Raw genomic sequence first — 20,010 nt, forward strand, 5'->3', positions numbered from 1 at the left:
TCTTTAGGTCATGGAGCTTTAAACACCAAACTGTGATGTGGTCTCAAAAATGTTCAAACAATCAATAAATTCATATAATAGTGTCTGAAAAGAAAATACAGTAACAAAAAAACACCAGTTAAGACATCACACAAACAACTGTCTTTTTCAACACAGAACATTGAACCATATCTGCAATTATTTCATGGTGCTAAAGAAAAACTGAAAATAAAATAAACCCATTATTTTAGGCAGTCTGTTCACTACTTCCATCGAGCCATAGGTTTACATACACATGGCACCTACTATAATATTCTCCCTGGTCACACACCTTGAATAGAAAAACTTTGTTTGACAAATTCAATCTCAGCACGACTGCACTGATGTCGTTAGAGGCCGTGGCCTCAGTGAATGTGACCTGGACATGAGATCTGGAAATAATAGAAATGCCAAGTATGTTAAAGGACACTGTAACAAAGTCTGGAAGCTCTCTATGTCTCACATCTGCTTCCTGTTTTTGTACACTTCATAACAAAATAGGACTTTCACTTCATACTGACTATGGAGTAAGAACTATGTGCTTCTGCATATGTTCACCCAGCAGAAACAGACTTCTCTTAATTAGTGTACAACTTCATGATTATATGAGCAGAAGACCCTCGGGTGAAATCTGTACTCACTGCCTGGCTGTAGCCCTCATGTCTTCTAAATGTAATGCAAACTATGCTAATGTGATAGGTGAATCTTTTGAAGAGAAGCATAAGTAATTAAAAGTTGCATGAGAGTAATTGAAGTGATTTGCACACTGTTGACTGCGATGTATCTGAATATTGAAGAACTGTAAAGCTGTAAAATAACACTCCAGGCATTAAAGCCTTGATACTTGATGATGCTGCCACCCAGAGGTTTGATTTATATCTACTGTACTGAGGGATCCATTCATGTACAGTCACTTACGTACTGTATGTCAAGGGACTTATTGAAGTATTCAAACTTTACGAGTCAAGTTACATAAGTACATATAAAATATGTATATCTCACAGTATGATTTGTCATAATGCTGGAAAGCTTGGTATCAGTCATTAAGACATTATAACTTGATAATGACAATTGTGTCCTGATAAGCAAATGTTGAGTTGAATTGGAACTAATATAGGCCTAATTATGAGATAATTATAATTGAACTATAAGCGAAATACATCATCACTGAATTTACACAGTGTTTTTTGGAAAGATGTGGTTTAGCACGTTTACCTGTCAGAGTAGCACTGGTTACTAACCCTGCAGAGTCCTAATGTGTTTTCTTTTTGAATGAGTTATAACTGAGACGCCGGCTAAAATACAAAACCAGCAGTATTTGCCCTGAAGGAGCATTTTCTTTGTAGTTATTTAACTAAGTTCACTCTTTGCTGTTTCTGTAACATTATTATTAGCTGATTATTATTCCATGGTGTTATGAATTACACTGAATGAATTATGCTGAATTTATAATATAAGTATGAAAAGTCGAGCCAGCCAGGAGTCGAACCTAGAATCTTCTGATCCGTAGTCAGACGCGTTATCCATTGCGCCACTGGCCCGATGCATACTTCTGTTATTCCCTCAGTTCTGACTGACAGGATCTTTGATTCTCTTTATGGTAGAGCAGCTAATCAATGTATCAGCCGACCATACCACCAGCTGCACACAAAGAGAGCAGTTCTGTGCAGTTTTAATAGTTAGGTCTACAGAATACAACAGCTAAGGAAAAATCAAAAGAAAAGTGACAATTCTCACTCCACTAAGGGCCCTGTATCCTTATCTTGTCACTAGAGGGCGCCAAATGATCTTTCCTACATTTAATTCTAACCTTAGTCTTTTATTGTTTGCTGTTGAGACTTCACAATGGTTTATTTGTTGCATTGTTGCCACCAAATCTTACCACGTATGAGTTTGAATTTGTTATAATGCTCATTTGTAAATTTCACACGCAAGGTTTATTGCACGGGGGTTTTGATTTTGTTTGTTTTTTATTGCTCCTGCTGATCTCATCTTAAAGGTGAGGAGCTTCTGCAGGGGATGCTGGTGTTGTGAATGGGCTGGTCCCGGTGATCCACGATCACAGGTATTGTGGTTGGAGGAGGGAACAGGGACCGCAGAGAGCAGAGAAAGTTACCAACTGCATAGGGCTGTTTTGTTGGATAAAACCTTTGTTTAAATTGACTTACTGTGCATATAAGTTGAGTCAGCACTGGTGGAAATATGTGCATTGTGTGAAAGCCCTGCAGTTTTGTTCGTGACTTCATCCATCCATCAGCAGCATCGTGCGCTCCGGCGCTTCACTGACCCGCAGTCGTCTTCTCTCCGCCGGATCATGTGGATTATTTTGGCGTTTATTCTGGCAGCGGCCGGTCCTGATGGGAGCTGGGGGTGTCAGCTGCCCCACGACTGGAGACCACAGACAGAAGCGTGCCGAGCCGAGCTGGCGGAGATCATAGTCTTCGCCAAGGTGTTGGCGCTGCACAAGGAATCGTACAGCGTGTATAACTACCTGCCGTGGCAGCACGACACCGACCTGCTCTTCTCCGCCGAGATCGAGCTGCTGTGCGACCAGGCGTGGGGCAGCATGCTCGAGGTCCCCGCTGGCTCCAGGTTCAATGTCACCGGCCTGGGCTACTTCCCCTGTTTCTCCTACAGTGTCACCAAAAACAACAACTACTACTTCTTTCTCAGGTGAGAAATCCCTCTGATTTTTTTTTTTTAAATCACAGATGCAGAAAGTTTGAGTGGCCCCTGTCACATAAAGTGCAGTGAGGAGTTCTAGTCAGTCTTTTGCAAACGTTATCAGTCAATTAAGTTAGAGGAAAAACGTTTTATGATTCCCAACAAATTGATCAACTGTTTTTTGATCTATCATAACTTGACCTTTACCATATATCTCAAATGTTTCAAGCATATCATCATCATTTTGTCAGTCTGTCTGTGTTGTCCCAAGATGAGCATAACATTGATGTCCCTCTTGCATCCTCTTGTCCAAATGTATTTTTATTGCCAGAATAAATCTGTCTTAGCTTTCTCCCATCAGAGAACACATGACAAATTTTCTGTAAAACAGAAAAGATAAAAACTGAACTGGGTCCTTGAGAATCAGGTATCAACTTTGTCAAGTTTTGTGAGGAATGTCTATAGAAACTCATCCAGCAATGACGGACAGCGCTGTTATTGGAATGTATTACCATGAATGCCAAAATGTTTGTGAACAGTAGTATGGTTTGTTATTGTGAAAGAGAGCACACACAGTATTTCATTCTCTGTTAATGTGAGAAGCATGAAGTGTTGAAGCATAGAAGGTTAACTTGTATTCAGCTCAAATGAATGTTAGTTTCGCACATTTACACATAATGTTTACATATTTACATGCAATGGATGAATTTGTTATCAGTCCCTCCTGCACAGAAATACAGATACCATACCATAGAAAGACATTCATCCAGCTTAGTTAATTCATTACACATAATTCATCCAAACTGGACAGTGTATCTAAAGTACAGTGGCTTTCAGGATCTGAAAAGCATTCTAAATGTAAAGAGGAAAGAAAGGTGATTTTTAAACACCTGGCAAGGGACAACAGATGAAAATAAGCCTTCTAGGCAGATGCAGATCTTTTTCTCTTTGTTAAATGGTTCATAACCTTTGGGGAAGGTGTTCGGAAGGTCCAACATTTTGAGCAAAATCCACTATGTAGATGTAATGTCATTTCTATGAGTGTAATGTAAAATCCATGGGTTGAACCCTCACCTCCCCTCTTTGCCTGAGCTGGTTTTACAATGAAAACCAGCAACTCCTCAGACCTGTGCTGAGATCTGTCATAAAGGGAAGTAAGGACTCTCGAAGGATTCAATCAATCGCCAGCCAGTAAGGAAACATTTGCACTCAAAAACAGAGGACTGGCACCATCCTTACTGTACATACTCTCTTTTAATCAGCATGTGATTCCATATTCATTTCAGCTTAATAATATATTTAATAACCTGCCAAACTTTCCGCTCAGATTTCAAAAAAGTATGCGGCAGGTTAATGCTTAAATGTCTGTGTTGGACAGAAACAACACTGTTACTCAGGAAACCTCTATTGCATTCCAGCCAGTGTAATTACAGAGCCAGACTTTTCCCAACAGCTAGAAGGTAAAGCTGCAAAGAATTTTCACTCAGGAGAGTTATCAGCGCGCCAACGGTCAGTAGGACCACCTTTTGTCTGCCCAGCACTGCTGAAATACAGCAGTGTGCCATTCAATGAGGGGAACGTGCACTGACAGGCTTTCCAAATATTTCTCTCACATTCTGCTGTTTCTCTCAAACAGATGAAGAGTTACATATTCAGAGGGGGGGGGGGGGGGGGGGGGCATTGAAAAGCATTCCTCAGGTTTAATGTTTAGCTGTCCCACATGAGGGTCTGAAGCACAGCCAAGGACAACAGTATTTTTTAATCACACATTATATAGACAGAACCACTCTCACATCTGTGTGATCATGCAGTGCAGTGTGGGAAGACTTTTAAGATGATTTCAAAAGTTTGAGTTAATCACACCTCCAGGGATGACTTTGCTGTCCCCTGTTGTGATGATGAAAACATCCAGACGTTATCCCTGTAATCAGTCTGGCAACAAACCATTGGAAACTTCCTGAAGCTAGTTACAACAGAGATCCATTCGAGTGCAGACCTGATGATAATTAAGAAGTGATTACTGCAGTAAACCAATGCAGTGGTCTTTTGTCATTGTTTACCAAAACATTTTACTTTGCAGATGACTTCTTCAGCCCACAAAGGATATAGACCAATAAGAAACAAAACATAGTTTAGATGGGTATTAAATAATGTGTTAATGATACATGAGTTTTATTATCCTCCTCTGGCTAACAAGTAATGGAAACATTATGAAGTGCTCTGTTGGACTGTAATTGACTGTGCTCTAATTACGTGAGATTCCAAAATTCTGGCTAGGAGGTCACTTTTAAATGGCAGAGATCAGATAACTAGCTAAACCACACGTTTTGGGACATTCGTGAAATACTTTTATTTGCTTTCTTGCCGAGAGTTAGATGAGAAGATTGATACCACTCTTATACCTGTTTAGAATTAGGCTACAGCTAGCAGCTGGTTAGTTTAGCTTAGCAGGAAGTTTGGAGAAAGGGGGAAACAGCTTACAGTAACATAGTGCTGTTCGAAGGTAACAAATCTGCCTAACACCACATTTAAAGCTAGTGAATTACAGACCCTGATATAGATTCCCCATAAAAGTGCAACTTCAGTTTTTCTATAGATTAAATAAACGAGATACATGTTAATCACTGAATTTCAGGGGTGCTTGTAGGTGGATTTTGTTACCTTTAGACAGAGCCAGACTAACTATTTACCCCTGTTTCTAGTCTTTATGCTAAGCCAAGCTACCTGGCTGCTGCCGACCAAGCGTCCACGGACATTGTTTTTTTGGGCCAAATCAGATTGGGCAGTCATGGCCGTTATTTAGCCCAAAAATAGGTGTTGAAAATTGGGCCACATTTAGTCCATCTGATTTGGTCCACATTTGGCCCAAGATGGATGTCTGTTTTGGTCCATAATTAGTCCAAATATAGCCTTAATATAGGATTGCACTGCAACATCTTTGCAAACCATCCAACCATGACAAACCATCTAATTTACAATAACTAACACATTTTCCAAATTTCCAGGTAGTATTAACGCCTGATGAGATGGAAAATGTGTGTTTTCTCCATATACTATTTTTATACATAATTTTAGACAGAGTCAGACTACCTGTTTATCCCGGTTTCCAATTTTTATGCTTAGCTAAACTAACTGGCTGCTGTTATAGCTTCATATTAACTTTTTTACAACCTTATAGAGACCATTTACTGTGGATATTTCTTTCTCTCAAATGGTTTGCTTTTACCTAAGGTCTTACCCACATATTCAATAAGAGTGAATGTTAACTTTCATGAGTATTGCCCATCAGTAGATTGAAAGTAGAAATGGGATATAGCTAAAACATTGCCTTTGTGCTGCTCTGTGGCGTTCTTGCTAATGTGAGACTCCCATTCACAAACCTAAAACAGATCAGTGCTCAGAGGAGTGCTGTTTAGCAACTTTACAACACAGAGTCCTAGACATTGTATGAGTGAGCCAAAACTGAAAAGTTCTCATTGCAGTCTCCAGTGGATGTCCATTTCCTGTTAGAAAAAGCCCAACAAAATTGTCTTGGACAAAAATAGCCTCTCCAATCAATCATGACAGTGCATTCCCAGGACAGGACGAATCAGAACCTAGCGTGGAGAAAAATGCGACCAGGGATCTCCCTCAGGACCTTTAAATGAGACAGATTGAGTGTTCTGTCCAAGCCATATGTTCACTGCTGTTCAATGTTAGCCTATATCTCACTCCTTCAAGATTTTTAACTTATCTCTCAAAAGAAAACAACCAAATACTGTCTTTTTTCTGTCATTGTAAGTCTGCATCCACGACTCCTTCTAACCTCCTTATCGCTACATTTGACCTCTGACCTCTTCTGTTGACGCAAAACATCAGCTTTTTTCGTACTCTCTCAACACACATACACACACATAACCTCACAAACATCTACACAGTCTCTGACAGGGACAACCAAACTTTTGATGTCCCTCGAGGGATACAAGATGGAATCCAGATGTATGGAAATACACTGCTTCAGTATTTCCTCCCTCACACACTTCACATGGTAGAAGAAGATATGAAACACACACAGTAAATCTCTTTGGCTTGTAATTTGCTGGCTTGACTCACCCACACAATGCTTGAATTTGAAAAAAATAGAGCAGGGTCTGTAAACAAGTCTGCATATACTGTATGTTGAGAGGTTTTGTTTCAAAATTTTCCAACTTTTGCTGCTGGTTTGTGTTCGTCAACTTTATACTCTGTTGTCACTAGAGATTCATTGAAACTGAGTCTTGGATAAATAGTTCAAACCAGTCCATTTGCCATAATTTAAATGGATTATCTGGGTTAAGTATCACACAATTTCTTGTTGCTCAAGTTTTGTACCATTGTTTACAACGATGTCAATACATTATCTTCCCTTCCTGCCATGCAGGATGGATGAAAACTACAATATCGTCCCTCATGGAGTGAACTTCCAGGACCCCATCTTCCCGGACACTACTGAGAACCACCGCATGTTTGCCAGCCTTTTCCAGTTTTCCAACTGCACACCTGGTACTCAGGTCCACACCTACACCCCAGAGTGGGAGGCTCAGGAGGACAGCCGGGTACGTAGCCACTCACAACCACCATCATAGACCACATCCTAGTGTTGATGAAATGTTTGACCTTTTTGACGTCATCTATTTCAGACTCAGTGAGAAAGGACATCTATTTTGATCCAGTTGCCGCAGATTCATAGTGGCTACACACTTGATTCGGGGTTAAAGAGTGCATTGAGCTCCAGTATGGTAGTGCACAAAAAAGGGATTAAATATTACATCCTGTTGTTTTCAAATGAGTACTACAGAGAAGCTGGCAAGTTATATATGTTCTTAATGCATGGGAAACCAAACGCACATTCTCTGAGGTTTGGCCAGACAAAGAACTCACTATGTTTAAAGGGAAAATCTACTTTAGAAAACATTGTTCTTGCCAGCTCTATGGCAAACCATTTTGTTGTATAATTGACTATTTTCTTATGCCTAAAGATGAGATCCCTAACGTCCAACTAAGTGACATATGAGTATCTGAAGGTCATTACTCTGTTTAAGGCCTGTGACATTCATTTTGATATACATCAGATTTTAAAATGATTTGGGTCAATAATCTAGAGCTCCAGTTTACACTTTTCTGTCACTGTTTAGTTGATGAAATCTTATTTGTACTTAAACACCATTGGCAAACACTACTGTAACACCTGGTGCTTCTTGACTATGTGAGTTTCCAGCAGTTCGTCTCAAGGCCCATGTGTCAGCGTGTAAATGGTTTCCAGTCACCCACCAGTGCTTTATCCCCCTTAATGAATATAAACCATTGGCATAATCCCTCTGATTTAGGTCAGTCTTCTTCTGTCTGTTTCCAATCATTTTCTGACTACTCATGAAAGCAAAAACATGGTTTGTATTTCCATTAACAGCAAACTTTTGGGTCAGGCCTGTGATTATAATTACAGAGCAACATTAGATATCAGTGCTGCTTTCTTACATCATTCTCATGATTAGATTTCCTCCTAGCAAACTAAAAACAGACTTTGTTTTTTTCTGGTCCTGAGCAACCATTGTTGACAGCTGACCTAAACTCACATTAGATCAGGTCATGTCATACACATCACATAATCAAGTGTTTTTTGTCAGGAAATCAAAAAAAGCATGTATTCATCATAAAATTTATCGCCAAACTTTATCAGCAATGAAAACATTTTTTCAACAAGCAGAGTTTTCCCACAGTTTTATGTTCCCAACACTCATGCAGAAATATTAGCTTTGAAGGGTCAGTAACACTGTCCTGGTCTGATGGTTGGACACAAAACTAATTCCTGCTCACATGTTAAAAAGATTACAGCTTTGGTTAATATGGTCTAACTAAGTTTTGCTTCCTCACAAAGGTTTCAAACATGTGTCCTCCTGAGATGGTACATGATACTTCAGTCTTGAACAAAATATAAAGCTTTTTCTTTGTGGAATTGGAGTATAGATTACATCTTGGTTGATAAATCCCTGCTGGTTACTAATGGTGTGCCACAAGGATCCATTTTAGGCCCTGCCCTGTTCACCATTTATATAAAGATTATTTTGTCTCTTCTGTGTGTGATTGTCAAATTCCTTTCCACCCAATTTTACAGTATATTAAATATCTCCCTCTGTCCAGTCAGTAATTACAACTCTCCTTCAATGCACTGCAAGACGCTCCAGCCATTTAGTGTTTCACTTTCATATAGTTGGAGGACTTGCAACAGACAGATTTAAAAAAGAGTGGACTGAATCATAGCAGAGGCTGAGATGTCCTGAAAAAACAACTTAGTACTATCTTTTGTTTGACCCTCCATGTCAGGTTAACACCCATATTGTTCAAAATCCATGACCCCAGTTTATGCAGACCTTCTGTTAAAAATGTGCAGTCTCCAAGGCCAAGCCAAGATTACTGATGTGATGTCACCTGAGTGATTTTCTCAGACTTGAAAAAGCTGCCCCTTTAACAATCTTCTAGACCTTAATGCAAATTAAATACAATGCAGGCTCATACAGCTTGATCTTTAAATATAGTATCATATAGAGCACCTTGCTGATAAACTGTGACTGATGTTTTTTGCACTGAACAGAACCAGCTTTCCTCTGAGTCGTTCAGGACTGGGAGTAATTTCAATATACACAACTGCATTTTATATGATATGGACGCTTTGCCTTCACTGACTGTATATATTTCTCTACAAAGTCCTTGTTGAAAAATCTTCTATCTCATCTTTACTGCTCTTGAACTCTGATCCGTACTTAACTACAATGCACCAGAATTGATTTAGAAATGATTGCTTTTCCTGTTATTATGGCAGTCTCATGAAATAATCTGCAATTATGCTTAGAATCAAAGCTTTTATACGCCTTTGTAACTTTGAGAGCATTCTCAATTATCATTTTTTACCTGCCTATAACTGCTTCAAATTAGCCGGTATCCTGTTTATCGTCTATTATTTTACTCTGTTTGTGACTCTGTCAGTTATTATTATAATTTTAGCTCCCAGTGTAAACAGGGAGATAAAAGAAGAATCAGCTTACGTTACATACTCTTTTACTTCATTATCAAGCTTTATCTCCGACATGTGCTACAAGAAAGTGCTTATTATTACCAATGACTTCACATTGCATGGGTATTATATAACTGTACTCTTTCTGCTTTCTAGTTTGGATGTCCAGGTGACATCAATATTGCACAAAAGCTTAAAAATGGAGTGTTTATATTGTATGTCTTAGAAAGGCGAGTGATTGCATCTCATTCTTGGCTCCAGACTTTTTCAAGGGCAATTACCTAAGTATTCGTCCACACTGCAGTTGAACCTGGAACAACACTGTAGACATGGAAATATGAACCAACTGTAGGTGTCTTATGTTTGTGTTTATGTATATTTTGTCATATCTGGGTGCACGTAGTAGGGATGCCATTTTACACCCTCTGCTTCACATAACTTGATTGTCTTGCTCCTAAACTTCAGCCTTTGCATTATAAAGTTTCATGCCCCTTCAGATCCCATTAGGGAATAGGTAAGAGCACATGGGAAAAAAATTCACAGCTAATATTACAGGGAGTAATGTACTAACCAGTGATGTGGTCCAGCAGCCGGCAGCACATTTTTAACATTTCCTCAAAACCCTCAGCGGTTGTTATCTGATGGCAGGGAATTTACATCAGTGTTTCACGCTGGCCCATGTGGACGCATTAGGATCTGCAGAGGAAATCCACACTCAGGCAGACAGGCATGCAGTCACAGGCATCTGGAGCTAATTTTTTCACCTAGGAAAAGGTCCGGGCCTTTGGATCGTCTTTCGCAGGTTCGCAGGCATGTTGGGTTTCATCTCACAGCGCTATAACAGAGGGTGCATGTTGTGTAACCATTTTCATTACCTCAGATTTATCTTATCCCTACCTGGAGTACAGTGTGTGTTGTCTTTGACTAAAAAGAGCAGGACATAACATGGTAACTTTTTTTGACACATTTCCAAATGTCCCATGGCAAGACAGGTGCCATCTCAAAAATATTTGATTGCTTTCTTGCCTTTTCCCCCCTTCCCTTTCTCTCTCTTTTTAGGCAACAAGCTGCCAAAAAAAAAAAAGAATCAGTTTTATTTGACTTACTCATACAATATGCTGAAAGACTTACGAGCTGTTGGCACTGGTTGTCAGCCTAAAGAGCAAGCCAAATGTGTTCTCTTATTTGATTTATCCAGAGGAAATTCAAGTTCCACTGACTGATCAAAAACAGCAGATCTGTCAGGTGCTACATCATAAATGTTACAAAAATACATTAAATCTGACACCAGCATTAAATACAAGCCGTGATGGCATACGTCTCCAAATGTGATTTCACTCAAAAGGCAGTGGAGGATGAAATTCTGTGGGGAATCTTGATGATTTATACTGGCCTTCTTTGAGAAGGGAGTTGTAAGTAACCTGAAAGTAGCTGATCAGCGTTTGACACATGAATGTTTGACAGTTTATCACGTTTTCCTTAAATCCACTTAATCAAATGCTCGTCATGCTCTTCCAGACATTTCAAAAGTATTTACTGTAAAAATTGTAATAAACAAACTTATATCTTACCATTTTTACCTGAACTCCTTTTTCTCGTCACAGTTGTTGTGCTCTACGGTGCAGAAGGCTCTCTTTGAGGAGGAGGAAAGGGTGAGGACTCTCTCCCAGAAGGTGCGCTCCTTGGAGAAAGCCAACGGCCACCTGCGGGAAAAGGTGAAGACCATGAAACGTCTGTTGCGCCAGGCCCAACGAGAGACAATGAAGGAGCAACAGACCCTCAGCCTCAAACAGCTCTATGAGTCAAAGACCCCCCAAACCCATCCGGATCAGGACACTACCCAGGACCAGAAGGGCCCTCCACTCAAAAAGGTCCTCTCCAAGAAGCTAAAAAACTAGTTTTTTCCAACTGTAAACTATGCAAACCAACCTTGGCTCCCAATGAAGTGTCAGAGACAGAGCAAAATGAAAGTGTATTGTGTGAAAAGCTGGGGGAAGTGACAGCAACTGTGGCAATAATTAACAGCAGATTGGTATTTCATGACATTATCCATGTCTTCAACTTAATTAATATGCTTTTTTCAAAAGGAACATACTGCGGTTGCACTTTATGACGAGGCATTAGCTCTGCATGGAAATTTGTTCTGCAGAGAAATTTAAAAAAAAACAACACATTGGTTTTATTGGACCAACCAACATTGTAGTTTTATTTCTGGTAAAATTGAACTGTGCCATTTAGACTGTTGACTACAAAGAAACCATTCATTCCTATTTACATCCTTATCCATATACTTCCAAGAACTGAATGTGTGTGTGTGTGTGTGTGTGTGTGTGGAGAGAGGGGCTTTCATTTGACCTATATTGTGTCCCCAGATGAACTAAAGTGAAGGATTAGCAGCCTGTGAGATAAGGGACGTATATAGTTTCACAGGAGTAAAGTGATCTTCATCTAAATCTCCTTAAAGGTGCAGTGTGTAGGATTTAGTGGCATCTAGTGGTGAGGTTGCAGATTGTAACAAACTGAGTACTCTTCCCCCTCACCTTCCATTTCCAAGCATGCAGGAGAACCTATGGTGGCTGCAAAACTCGCGAAAAACATGAAAGGCCCTCTCTAGAGCCAGTTTTTGGTTTGTCCGTTCTGGGCTATTGTAGAAACATGCTGGTGCAACATGGCCGGCTCCATGGAGAAGGACCTGCTCCCTATGTAGATATAAAGGGCTCATTCTAAGGTAACGAAAACACAATGATTCTTATTGTCAGGTGATTATACACTAATTAAAACATAATAATGAATATTATATTCCATTTTTGCCAAGTCTGTTTACTAGATGCCCCTAAATTCTACACAATGCACCTTTAATTCTTATTTCAGCCCATTAGTCCAATATGATCAAAACCCCCCAACTCTCACCTTTGTCTGTTAATTCAGTGGCATCACAAACAATTTTCAAACCATATACCATCAGTGAATAATGAACAAGAGGTTATAGCTGGCAGATGCATTGTTTTGAACAACATGTAGACAATGTTAAAGCAATTTAATTTTATGTGCTGGACACATCATGCATTGTATAAATATTAGAATTGGTTTTGTTTCTTATTTCAGAAACATTATTGCCAAAATCAAATCAACCTTTGTGTTTTGAGAGTCCACAGTTGGACAATCTGATGTGAACATGTCTCATCTTCCGTATATATCATTTACACTGACAGCTGACTTCTACTCTGTTGATGTTCAATCATAATCAAGCTGGGGTTTAAAAGTTAAGGGAACACAAATAACCATTTATTAATTGCAAGATGTGAAATCAATCACTTCATTAGTTTAAATCTTTTAGAAAAATAAGCCATGGGTTAAATTGGGATGCTGAAAGACTGTATGCTGGACGTGCAAGGCCGTTGTGAGTATAAAAATACCATGTGTGGTGTGAATGGAGGGACATACAGTAATGCTCTGACTATGTATATACAGTAAGTGTTTCATTGCAGAGGAGCTCCTGTGCTGAAGTGACATGATGTCACATCTTTCTTCTCTAGCATTACTTTTTATTTTCTTGTTAGATCTATTTATATCCTTAAAACTATCCCAAAATTGTTAAATTCAGGGAACTTTACCCCAAGAGTCCTCCTTTTTGCAAGTCCATTCATACAAATTGTAATGAATGAAAGTGTAGTTTTTGTATTTGAAAACAGGGTGCTGAGCATCCATTAAGACCAGCCAGTGAGTCTGGCGTGGTACAGGATTGGCTTTTTCTGTGTCAGAATTTCAAGTTTGCATTTATTATACTTTCTGTATTTGCTGTCATTATTATTTTTCTTTCTCTAAACAATAAACATCTGGTTTGCTTTGCCAATAGCATAATCATTTGTATAACAGTTACTGACATTTTTTTTTAAATAAATAAACTTTTACATAACTTCCTATATGGTTGTTTTTAGTTGATTTCATCTGCATAACACATACACATGTTAAGTTATTCTGAGGATTTTGAAAGAAATAAAACATTTAAAGATTAAAAAATGATTATTGCCAAGATTAGTCTCTGATACACAGTTATGATAACATCTAAATGCAGGAAGTTTTTAGTTTATAAATCAAACAACAAATCAATATTGTGCAGAATTGTAAAAACAGCTTCCTATGCAGCACCACATGAACTAGTGGGAAAGGGGGGGCGGGGGAGTCAGTGTGTTGCAGGACCAAAACATTGAAAAAAGGGATTTGAATTAGACTTCTGTTTTATGCTTGTATCATTTTGCCTCACTATGTTTTTCTGATTTGCCAAATCAGATACAGAAACTGGTTTCATGTAAGATTTTGAGCCAGTTTCCTGATCACTCAACAGTCTAACACTATTTAATGTTCTAAAGCTCCTTTCATCTGCAAATCAATGTATTAAAATAAATGTGTCTAGCCAAACAGCAGAACAAAGCAACTACTTAGAAAGCAGGGTAATGAATTTAAGTTTCAACCCTCAATTGTAATGTTTCCTGCTTAACAAGTGTCCAACTCACAAATGATAAATGCTTTCTGGCATGCACAGTATGTTTGGTGTGATTATGTGCTAATAAATCAAAGGTTTTCAAAGAACTGGTGCAAATTCAAAAGCAACATAAATCTTAAAAATAAATTGGCCCTATTTTGACCTTTTCCTCTTAAGCTTTTGTCCAGTTTAGCTTCAGTGCACTTTCAGAAAGACCACAGGACCATTTCAAATTTTCAACAAAATTTCCAGGAGAGCTGAACCAAATTTCTTCCATATGGCGCTTTCGCATAAAACCAAGGCAATAAGAGGCCGGGTTTGCATGGCAAGAGGAGAAACAAAAGATGGAAACATTTCAAACATGCTTTATGTCAGGGACTTTCTTGCAGATGTAGTAAAGCAGGATATTGTATAAAGGGGACATTTACAAGCTGTCTTCTCGCAAATCGCTTGACCTCTCAAGTGAAGAGATAAAGTCTTGCACAGAACTCCTCGTCTTGTCTCCTTGTTGGCTCTTTCTTCTCCCCGTGAAACCTTTGCATCAGACAACCTTGCCTGCAGCCAACTGTCAAAATCCCATGGACCTGGGCCAAAGATGATATACACACACTGCTTTCTCAACATAAACCACCGTGCACTGCCAAGCTGCAAAACAGATGTCAGGCAATACGACTGCACAGTGGTGGTCCCTTCCTGAGGACCGGGATATCTGTGGATATGGTTTATTTATCTTGCCTTGTTTTATGTTTTCAAATGCAGTTACTTTCTCTGGCTGCTCTGGTGCTTTTTTTGTATTGATTATCCCAGAATATCTAATTGGTTAATATAGTGTCTCATTTTCCTTTTTTTTTTGTTCATACTTTCTCAAGCAGCTGCACTTATTCTTTCATTCAGTAATCGCTCCCCATGTATGAAGAAATCCACCAGAGAGATTTCTAACTTTGAGACGCCTAACCTGCCATTGGCTCCTTAGTTTCTGTTGGTAATTACTTGGGTCTGCACTTGGAGAACCGGTGTTTCCTTTTAGGAAGAGAAGCCCAGCTCTTGGTGTTTTGAATTAGTCGCCTCTATTACATTAAAACTAGACTAAAAGTCGACAGCCATATCGGCCTTGTGAGGCTGTGTCCTAATTCACAGTGATGCTTTGAGTTAAATGCTAATGTCAGCATGCTTGCAGTGACAATGCTAACATGCAGATGTTAAGCAGGTATATTGTTTATCATGTTCACCATCTTATGCTGTGTCTCAAATTGCATACTTCTGTACTTACACGAAACATTTTGAGCACATAAACGGTTCACACAGAGAAGTATGGAAAATTGCAGTGCACTATGAGAACATGGATGGTGCACTCAAAACAGTCAAAAAGTTGAGTGTGGAACTATGGACACTTCTCGCCCTCAATGGTCAACATCTTGTCTATGTAGTGGAATGGGAGGGACCACTTTTCAAACTGGAAATGGCAGCTGAGGACATTGTAACTACGGTGAAACAAATGCATTAAACAAATGTAAGTTATACATGTGTTTTTTAGCACTAAGCACCACTATACTATTGTTGGATATAAGCCATCAGTATGTTTGTTGGGTTAATTTTGCAGTCTGTAATGATTTAGTAGTGCGAATGATAATGTGAATGCTAACACTAGCTAATGCTAATTTGCAATTATTTCCAGTAAGTGTACAACGGCCATGTTCGATTTAGGACTATACTATCATGTTGAAATTTGCGCACTACGCAAAGTAAACGTACGCAAACGTAAGTACATAGTGTACACAGTGTACAACATGGAAGTGTACTAATGGAAGTATGTGATTTGAGACACAGCTTTAGTTTTGCCTGTTAGCATGCCATCAATTAGATGTTTATTTTATTTTGTTTTCTTCGTCAAAGTTGTTAGCATGCCAACACGCGAAACTAAGTTGAACATGGTAAACATTATACTTGCTAGACACAATTTTAGCCTTGTCTCTGCAAGCATGCTAGCATGCTGACATTAGCATTTAGCTCAATTTACTGCTGTGAATTTTGACTTTGAACTTTGGTGGTTGCATGCACCCCAGTCCCGCCTTTTGTTTTTGGTTGAGTGTGATGTACTTTTACTAATTAGCATTATAACACAGAGCACAGAGACTGAAGAGAATGTCATTAGTTTTGCAGGTATTTGGCCAAAAAACAAAATATTAGACAAATAAAAATTTTGAATCGTTCAATATTTTGTGTTTATTAAGGGATTACCAAAGTTAATTAATTCTGAGAGAAACATGAACATACTGTTTGTACCAAATTTCATGGCAATCCATCAATTCTTGAGACATTTTACTCAAAACAACAGTTATCAACCTCTTGATGACACTAGAGGAAAAAGTCAAAGGAATCACAAAAGTCATTAGGATACGTCATCTGGAAAGTATGAATGTCCAAGTGGTGGTCCAACCCACCGACCAACACCCCAACACTGCCATCCCTGAAGTCTTGCTGCTAGCATGTCTAAAAAGGAAGAAATGCACCCAGTGACAGTCTCTGGCATAGCAGTGTGTTTTTCCTACATGTCTTTATTACCAGCAGAATCTGCATTCCAAATTTAAATTAAAATAATATGTTGTATCCCAATGTATGCCAGCAATACCTTTTCTCGTCGTCTGCTTTCCTCACAGACATTCACACTTTCCTCACAGCTCTCTCATTCCATCTTCTGCCTCAAAAACACATTGGCCAGCACCTCCACGAACATGGCCTCGATTTTAACCTAAACATCGCCTCATCATCTTTTTACACTTGACCAGCTGTAGTCTGGTGAGGTGGAGGTGATTTTTCATTGTTGCCTGTCCACGTCTGTTTCAATAAAGATGACTGATGTGTGTGTTTGCCCTCGAAGACCTCTGCTGTTCCAGTCAAACTAAAATCACAATACCATGCTTTTAGCCTCAGCCTTGTACTCTAAGCTGAATCTTGAGACCCCAGAGAGAGAAATGCAGCACAAAGCCAAAAAGAATTAGCTCAGTATTTTACTTTAAGGCTATAATAATGACTGCAACACCAGATTAGATTACTTGGCACAGTTATGGCATGCAAAAAGACCATGGTTCAAACTTGAGAATTTGGATTTCACTGACATCTTTTTTTCACACTTTGGGAAATAATTTGTCATGTTCACAGTTACTGACTGAAGATCTTAACACAAACCTGATTTCAGGCTGGAAATTCCCTCAGTAGTGCTAACAAGTGTGTATGCATTTGGTTGTCTCCTTGTGGGTTAAAATTGTAAAAGTCACATTTTCCTTCCTTTAATTTTTCCCATTTAAAGTTTACCTTCGCTAACAAACACTTCTTTTCACTCCATCATCCTTTTCTTCCCTTCCTCCCCATTTGTTTCTTTCTCCATCCCTCATTTGTAATTATTATTTTCTTTGTCTGGGTTGCAGACGAAATCCACAAGACATGCAGGAGGAATTTGACTTCATGTGTTTGTTGTTAGCGCTGCCAAGCTGTTTTTATATGTAATGGTTCCACTTGGGGAAGTGAGTTTTATGTTGCCATAATTTCCACCTCGGATGTTTACAGCGTTTTCTGAGTGATTGTTCGGGAGTTGAGGTTTTTCTGTGTTTGATTCTGGACTGCACGTGAAGTATTTGCATAGTTTTGAGAGAGGAGTATCCTGCTGTGGGCTGACTGTTGTTCTTTTGTAAATTCACCAGTAACCCACTTGTGTAGATGGATGTCACTATTTCGATAAATACTGAGGTGTTGCGTGCATCTCAGGTTAGACTTGTGAGTAGCTGTGGCTTGGATAAGGCGGATTCCATCAGGGGTCAGAGCTTCAGCTCTGATGGAGTCCTGAGGTATCATTGGCTGAGCCATCATGGTAATGAGGTTGGAAGGTGGGGCAGACTGGGAGACCAAAGAAGGCTAAGCATTGGATGGAAAAATTATGTCTGTGTGCCAGTTGTGGTGCTGCAGTTTAGTGATGAAAGCTCATGATGAACAGTCTTAGAATCCTTCAGTACTCCTCAATCTCTTATGGAGAGTAAAAAAATGCAGAGTATCTGGCAAATATAAAGCTGTATGTATTTAAGTAATTTTGCTGCTTGCTGTATTGGTTTCTGTTCAAAAATGTATCAACAAAAAACTCCAGACACACAGCTGTAAATTCATCAGTGTTATGTCACAGCCTGATCTCTTTTTTAACCAGAACGAGAACTTTAAGGTTTGATATCAGAGATACAAAATGTGTCACAAATATTCAATACTGACGGGACTGATGCACTGATTTCAGATCATGGTTAAACAGGTGAGCATATTTTCAGATGAAGAAGAAACAACCAGGTTATAAAAAGCAGCACACAGCACATCACCTACCTGTTGGCAGTATCGCTACAGATCCTACCTTGACTGGATTTTCCCAGTTATAATGTTAATCCAAATCAAGTTATTATCATAGGTTATTATCTATCCATCCATTACACCTGCTTATCTTTTGCAGGGTTTCAGGGGCTTCAGCATATCCCAGCTAACAGGGGGCGAGAGGCTGGCACCCTGGACAAGTTGCCAGTTTATTACATGATTAACACATATATAGACATCAATCTAAAGTTGCCAGTTAAACTAACCTGCATATATTTGGGCTGTGGGAGGAAACCATAAGAAACCCAAGTAGGCAAAAAGAGGACATGCAAATTCCACACAGAAAAGCCCCAGTGATTATGTTTTAGCAGCATACAGTGGTATGAAAAAGTTTAGGCACCCCTCTGAGGCTGCATAATAATTTACTCTGTCTTCACAGAAAATGATCACATTGGCATGCCATTCATTTTCTAATAAAAGCTGAGTACTGGGGTATTTTCCAGACAAAGATTTTTAGTGTAGCAATATTAAGTTGTATGAAATTAAATCAGACGTGAAAAATAGGCTGTGCAAAAATTTGGGCACCCTAGTCATTGTGTTGATTTGAACACCTGTAACTACTTTGAACTGATTAATTGGAACACAAAATTGGTTTGGTGAGATCATTAAGCCTTGAACTTCATAGCCAGGATCAAATCATGAGAAAAGGTATTTAAGGTGGCCAATTGCAAGTTGTTCTTCTCTTTGACTCTCCTCTGAAGAGTGGTAACATTGGGGCCTCAAAACAACTCTCAAATTACCTGAAAACAAAGATGGTTCAACATTATGGTTTAGGGGAAGGCTACAAAAAGCTATCTCAGAGATTTCAGTTGTCAGTTTCCACTGTGAGGAACATAGTGAGGAAATGGAAGACCACAGGCACGGTTCTTCTTAACGCCAGAAGTGGCAGGCCAAGAAAAATATCAGAGAGACAAAGGCAAAGGATGGTGAGAATGGTCAAAGACAACCCACAGACCACCTCCAAAGACCTACAACATCATCTTGCTGTAGATGAAAGAAGAAGCCTTTTCTGCACACACGCCACAAACAGAGTCGCTTGAGGTATGCAAAAGCACATTTGGACAAGCCCGCTTCATTTTGGAATAAGGTCCTGTGGACTGATGAAACAAAGATTGAGTTATTTGGTCATAACAAGGGGCGTTATGCATGGCGGCGAAAGAACACAGCATTCCAAGAAAAACACTTGCTACCCACAGTAAAATTTGGTGGAGGTTCCATCATGCTGTGGGGCTGTGTGGCCAGTGCCGGTACTGGGAATCTTGTTAAAGTTGAGGGTCGCATGGATTCCACTCAATATCAGCAGATTCTTGAGAATAATGTTAAAGAGTCAGTCACAAAGTTGAAGTTACGCCAGAGCTGGATATTTCAACAGGACAATGACCCAAAACACTGCTCAAAATCTACTCAGGAATTC

At 39.3% G+C, this 20,010-nt stretch overlaps 1 protein-coding gene and 1 non-coding gene across 2 annotated transcripts; one reads left to right on the top strand and one right to left on the bottom strand.

Moving 5' to 3' along the window:
• Positions 1–1,486: 1,486 nt before the first annotated feature.
• trnar-acg lies at positions 1,487–1,559 on the bottom strand. The gene has a single exon. It is a non-coding gene; the product is annotated as a tRNA-Arg (tRNA).
• A 17-nt stretch (positions 1,560–1,576) lies between these two features.
• Positions 1,577–13,601, top strand: ccdc3b (coiled-coil domain containing 3b). Its single transcript, XM_044349914.1, has 4 exons — positions 1,577–1,903; positions 2,018–2,691; positions 7,082–7,256; positions 11,314–13,601. The coding sequence occupies exons 2-4, from the start codon at positions 2,333–2,335 to the stop codon at positions 11,605–11,607; spliced, it is 828 nt and encodes a 275-aa protein (XP_044205849.1). The 5' UTR covers positions 1,577–1,903; positions 2,018–2,332; the 3' UTR covers positions 11,608–13,601.
• The last annotated feature ends 6,409 nt before the right edge of the window (positions 13,602–20,010 follow it).

This window comes from Thunnus albacares, chromosome 4 (assembly GCF_914725855.1).
Source record: "Thunnus albacares chromosome 4, fThuAlb1.1, whole genome shotgun sequence".
Taxonomy (NCBI): Eukaryota; Metazoa; Chordata; class Actinopteri; order Scombriformes; family Scombridae; genus Thunnus; species Thunnus albacares.

Coding starts and splice junctions, on each gene's coding strand:
- ccdc3b (XM_044349914.1), top strand. CDS start 2,333: ATGTGGATTATTTTGGCGTTTATTCTGGCAGCGGCCGGTCCTGATGGG. Junction 2,692..7,081: donor AACTACTACTTCTTTCTCAG/GTGAGAAATCCC, acceptor CCTGCCATGCAG/GATGGATGAAAACTACAATA. Junction 7,257..11,313: donor AGGCTCAGGAGGACAGCCGG/GTACGTAGCCAC, acceptor TTCTCGTCACAG/TTGTTGTGCTCTACGGTGCA.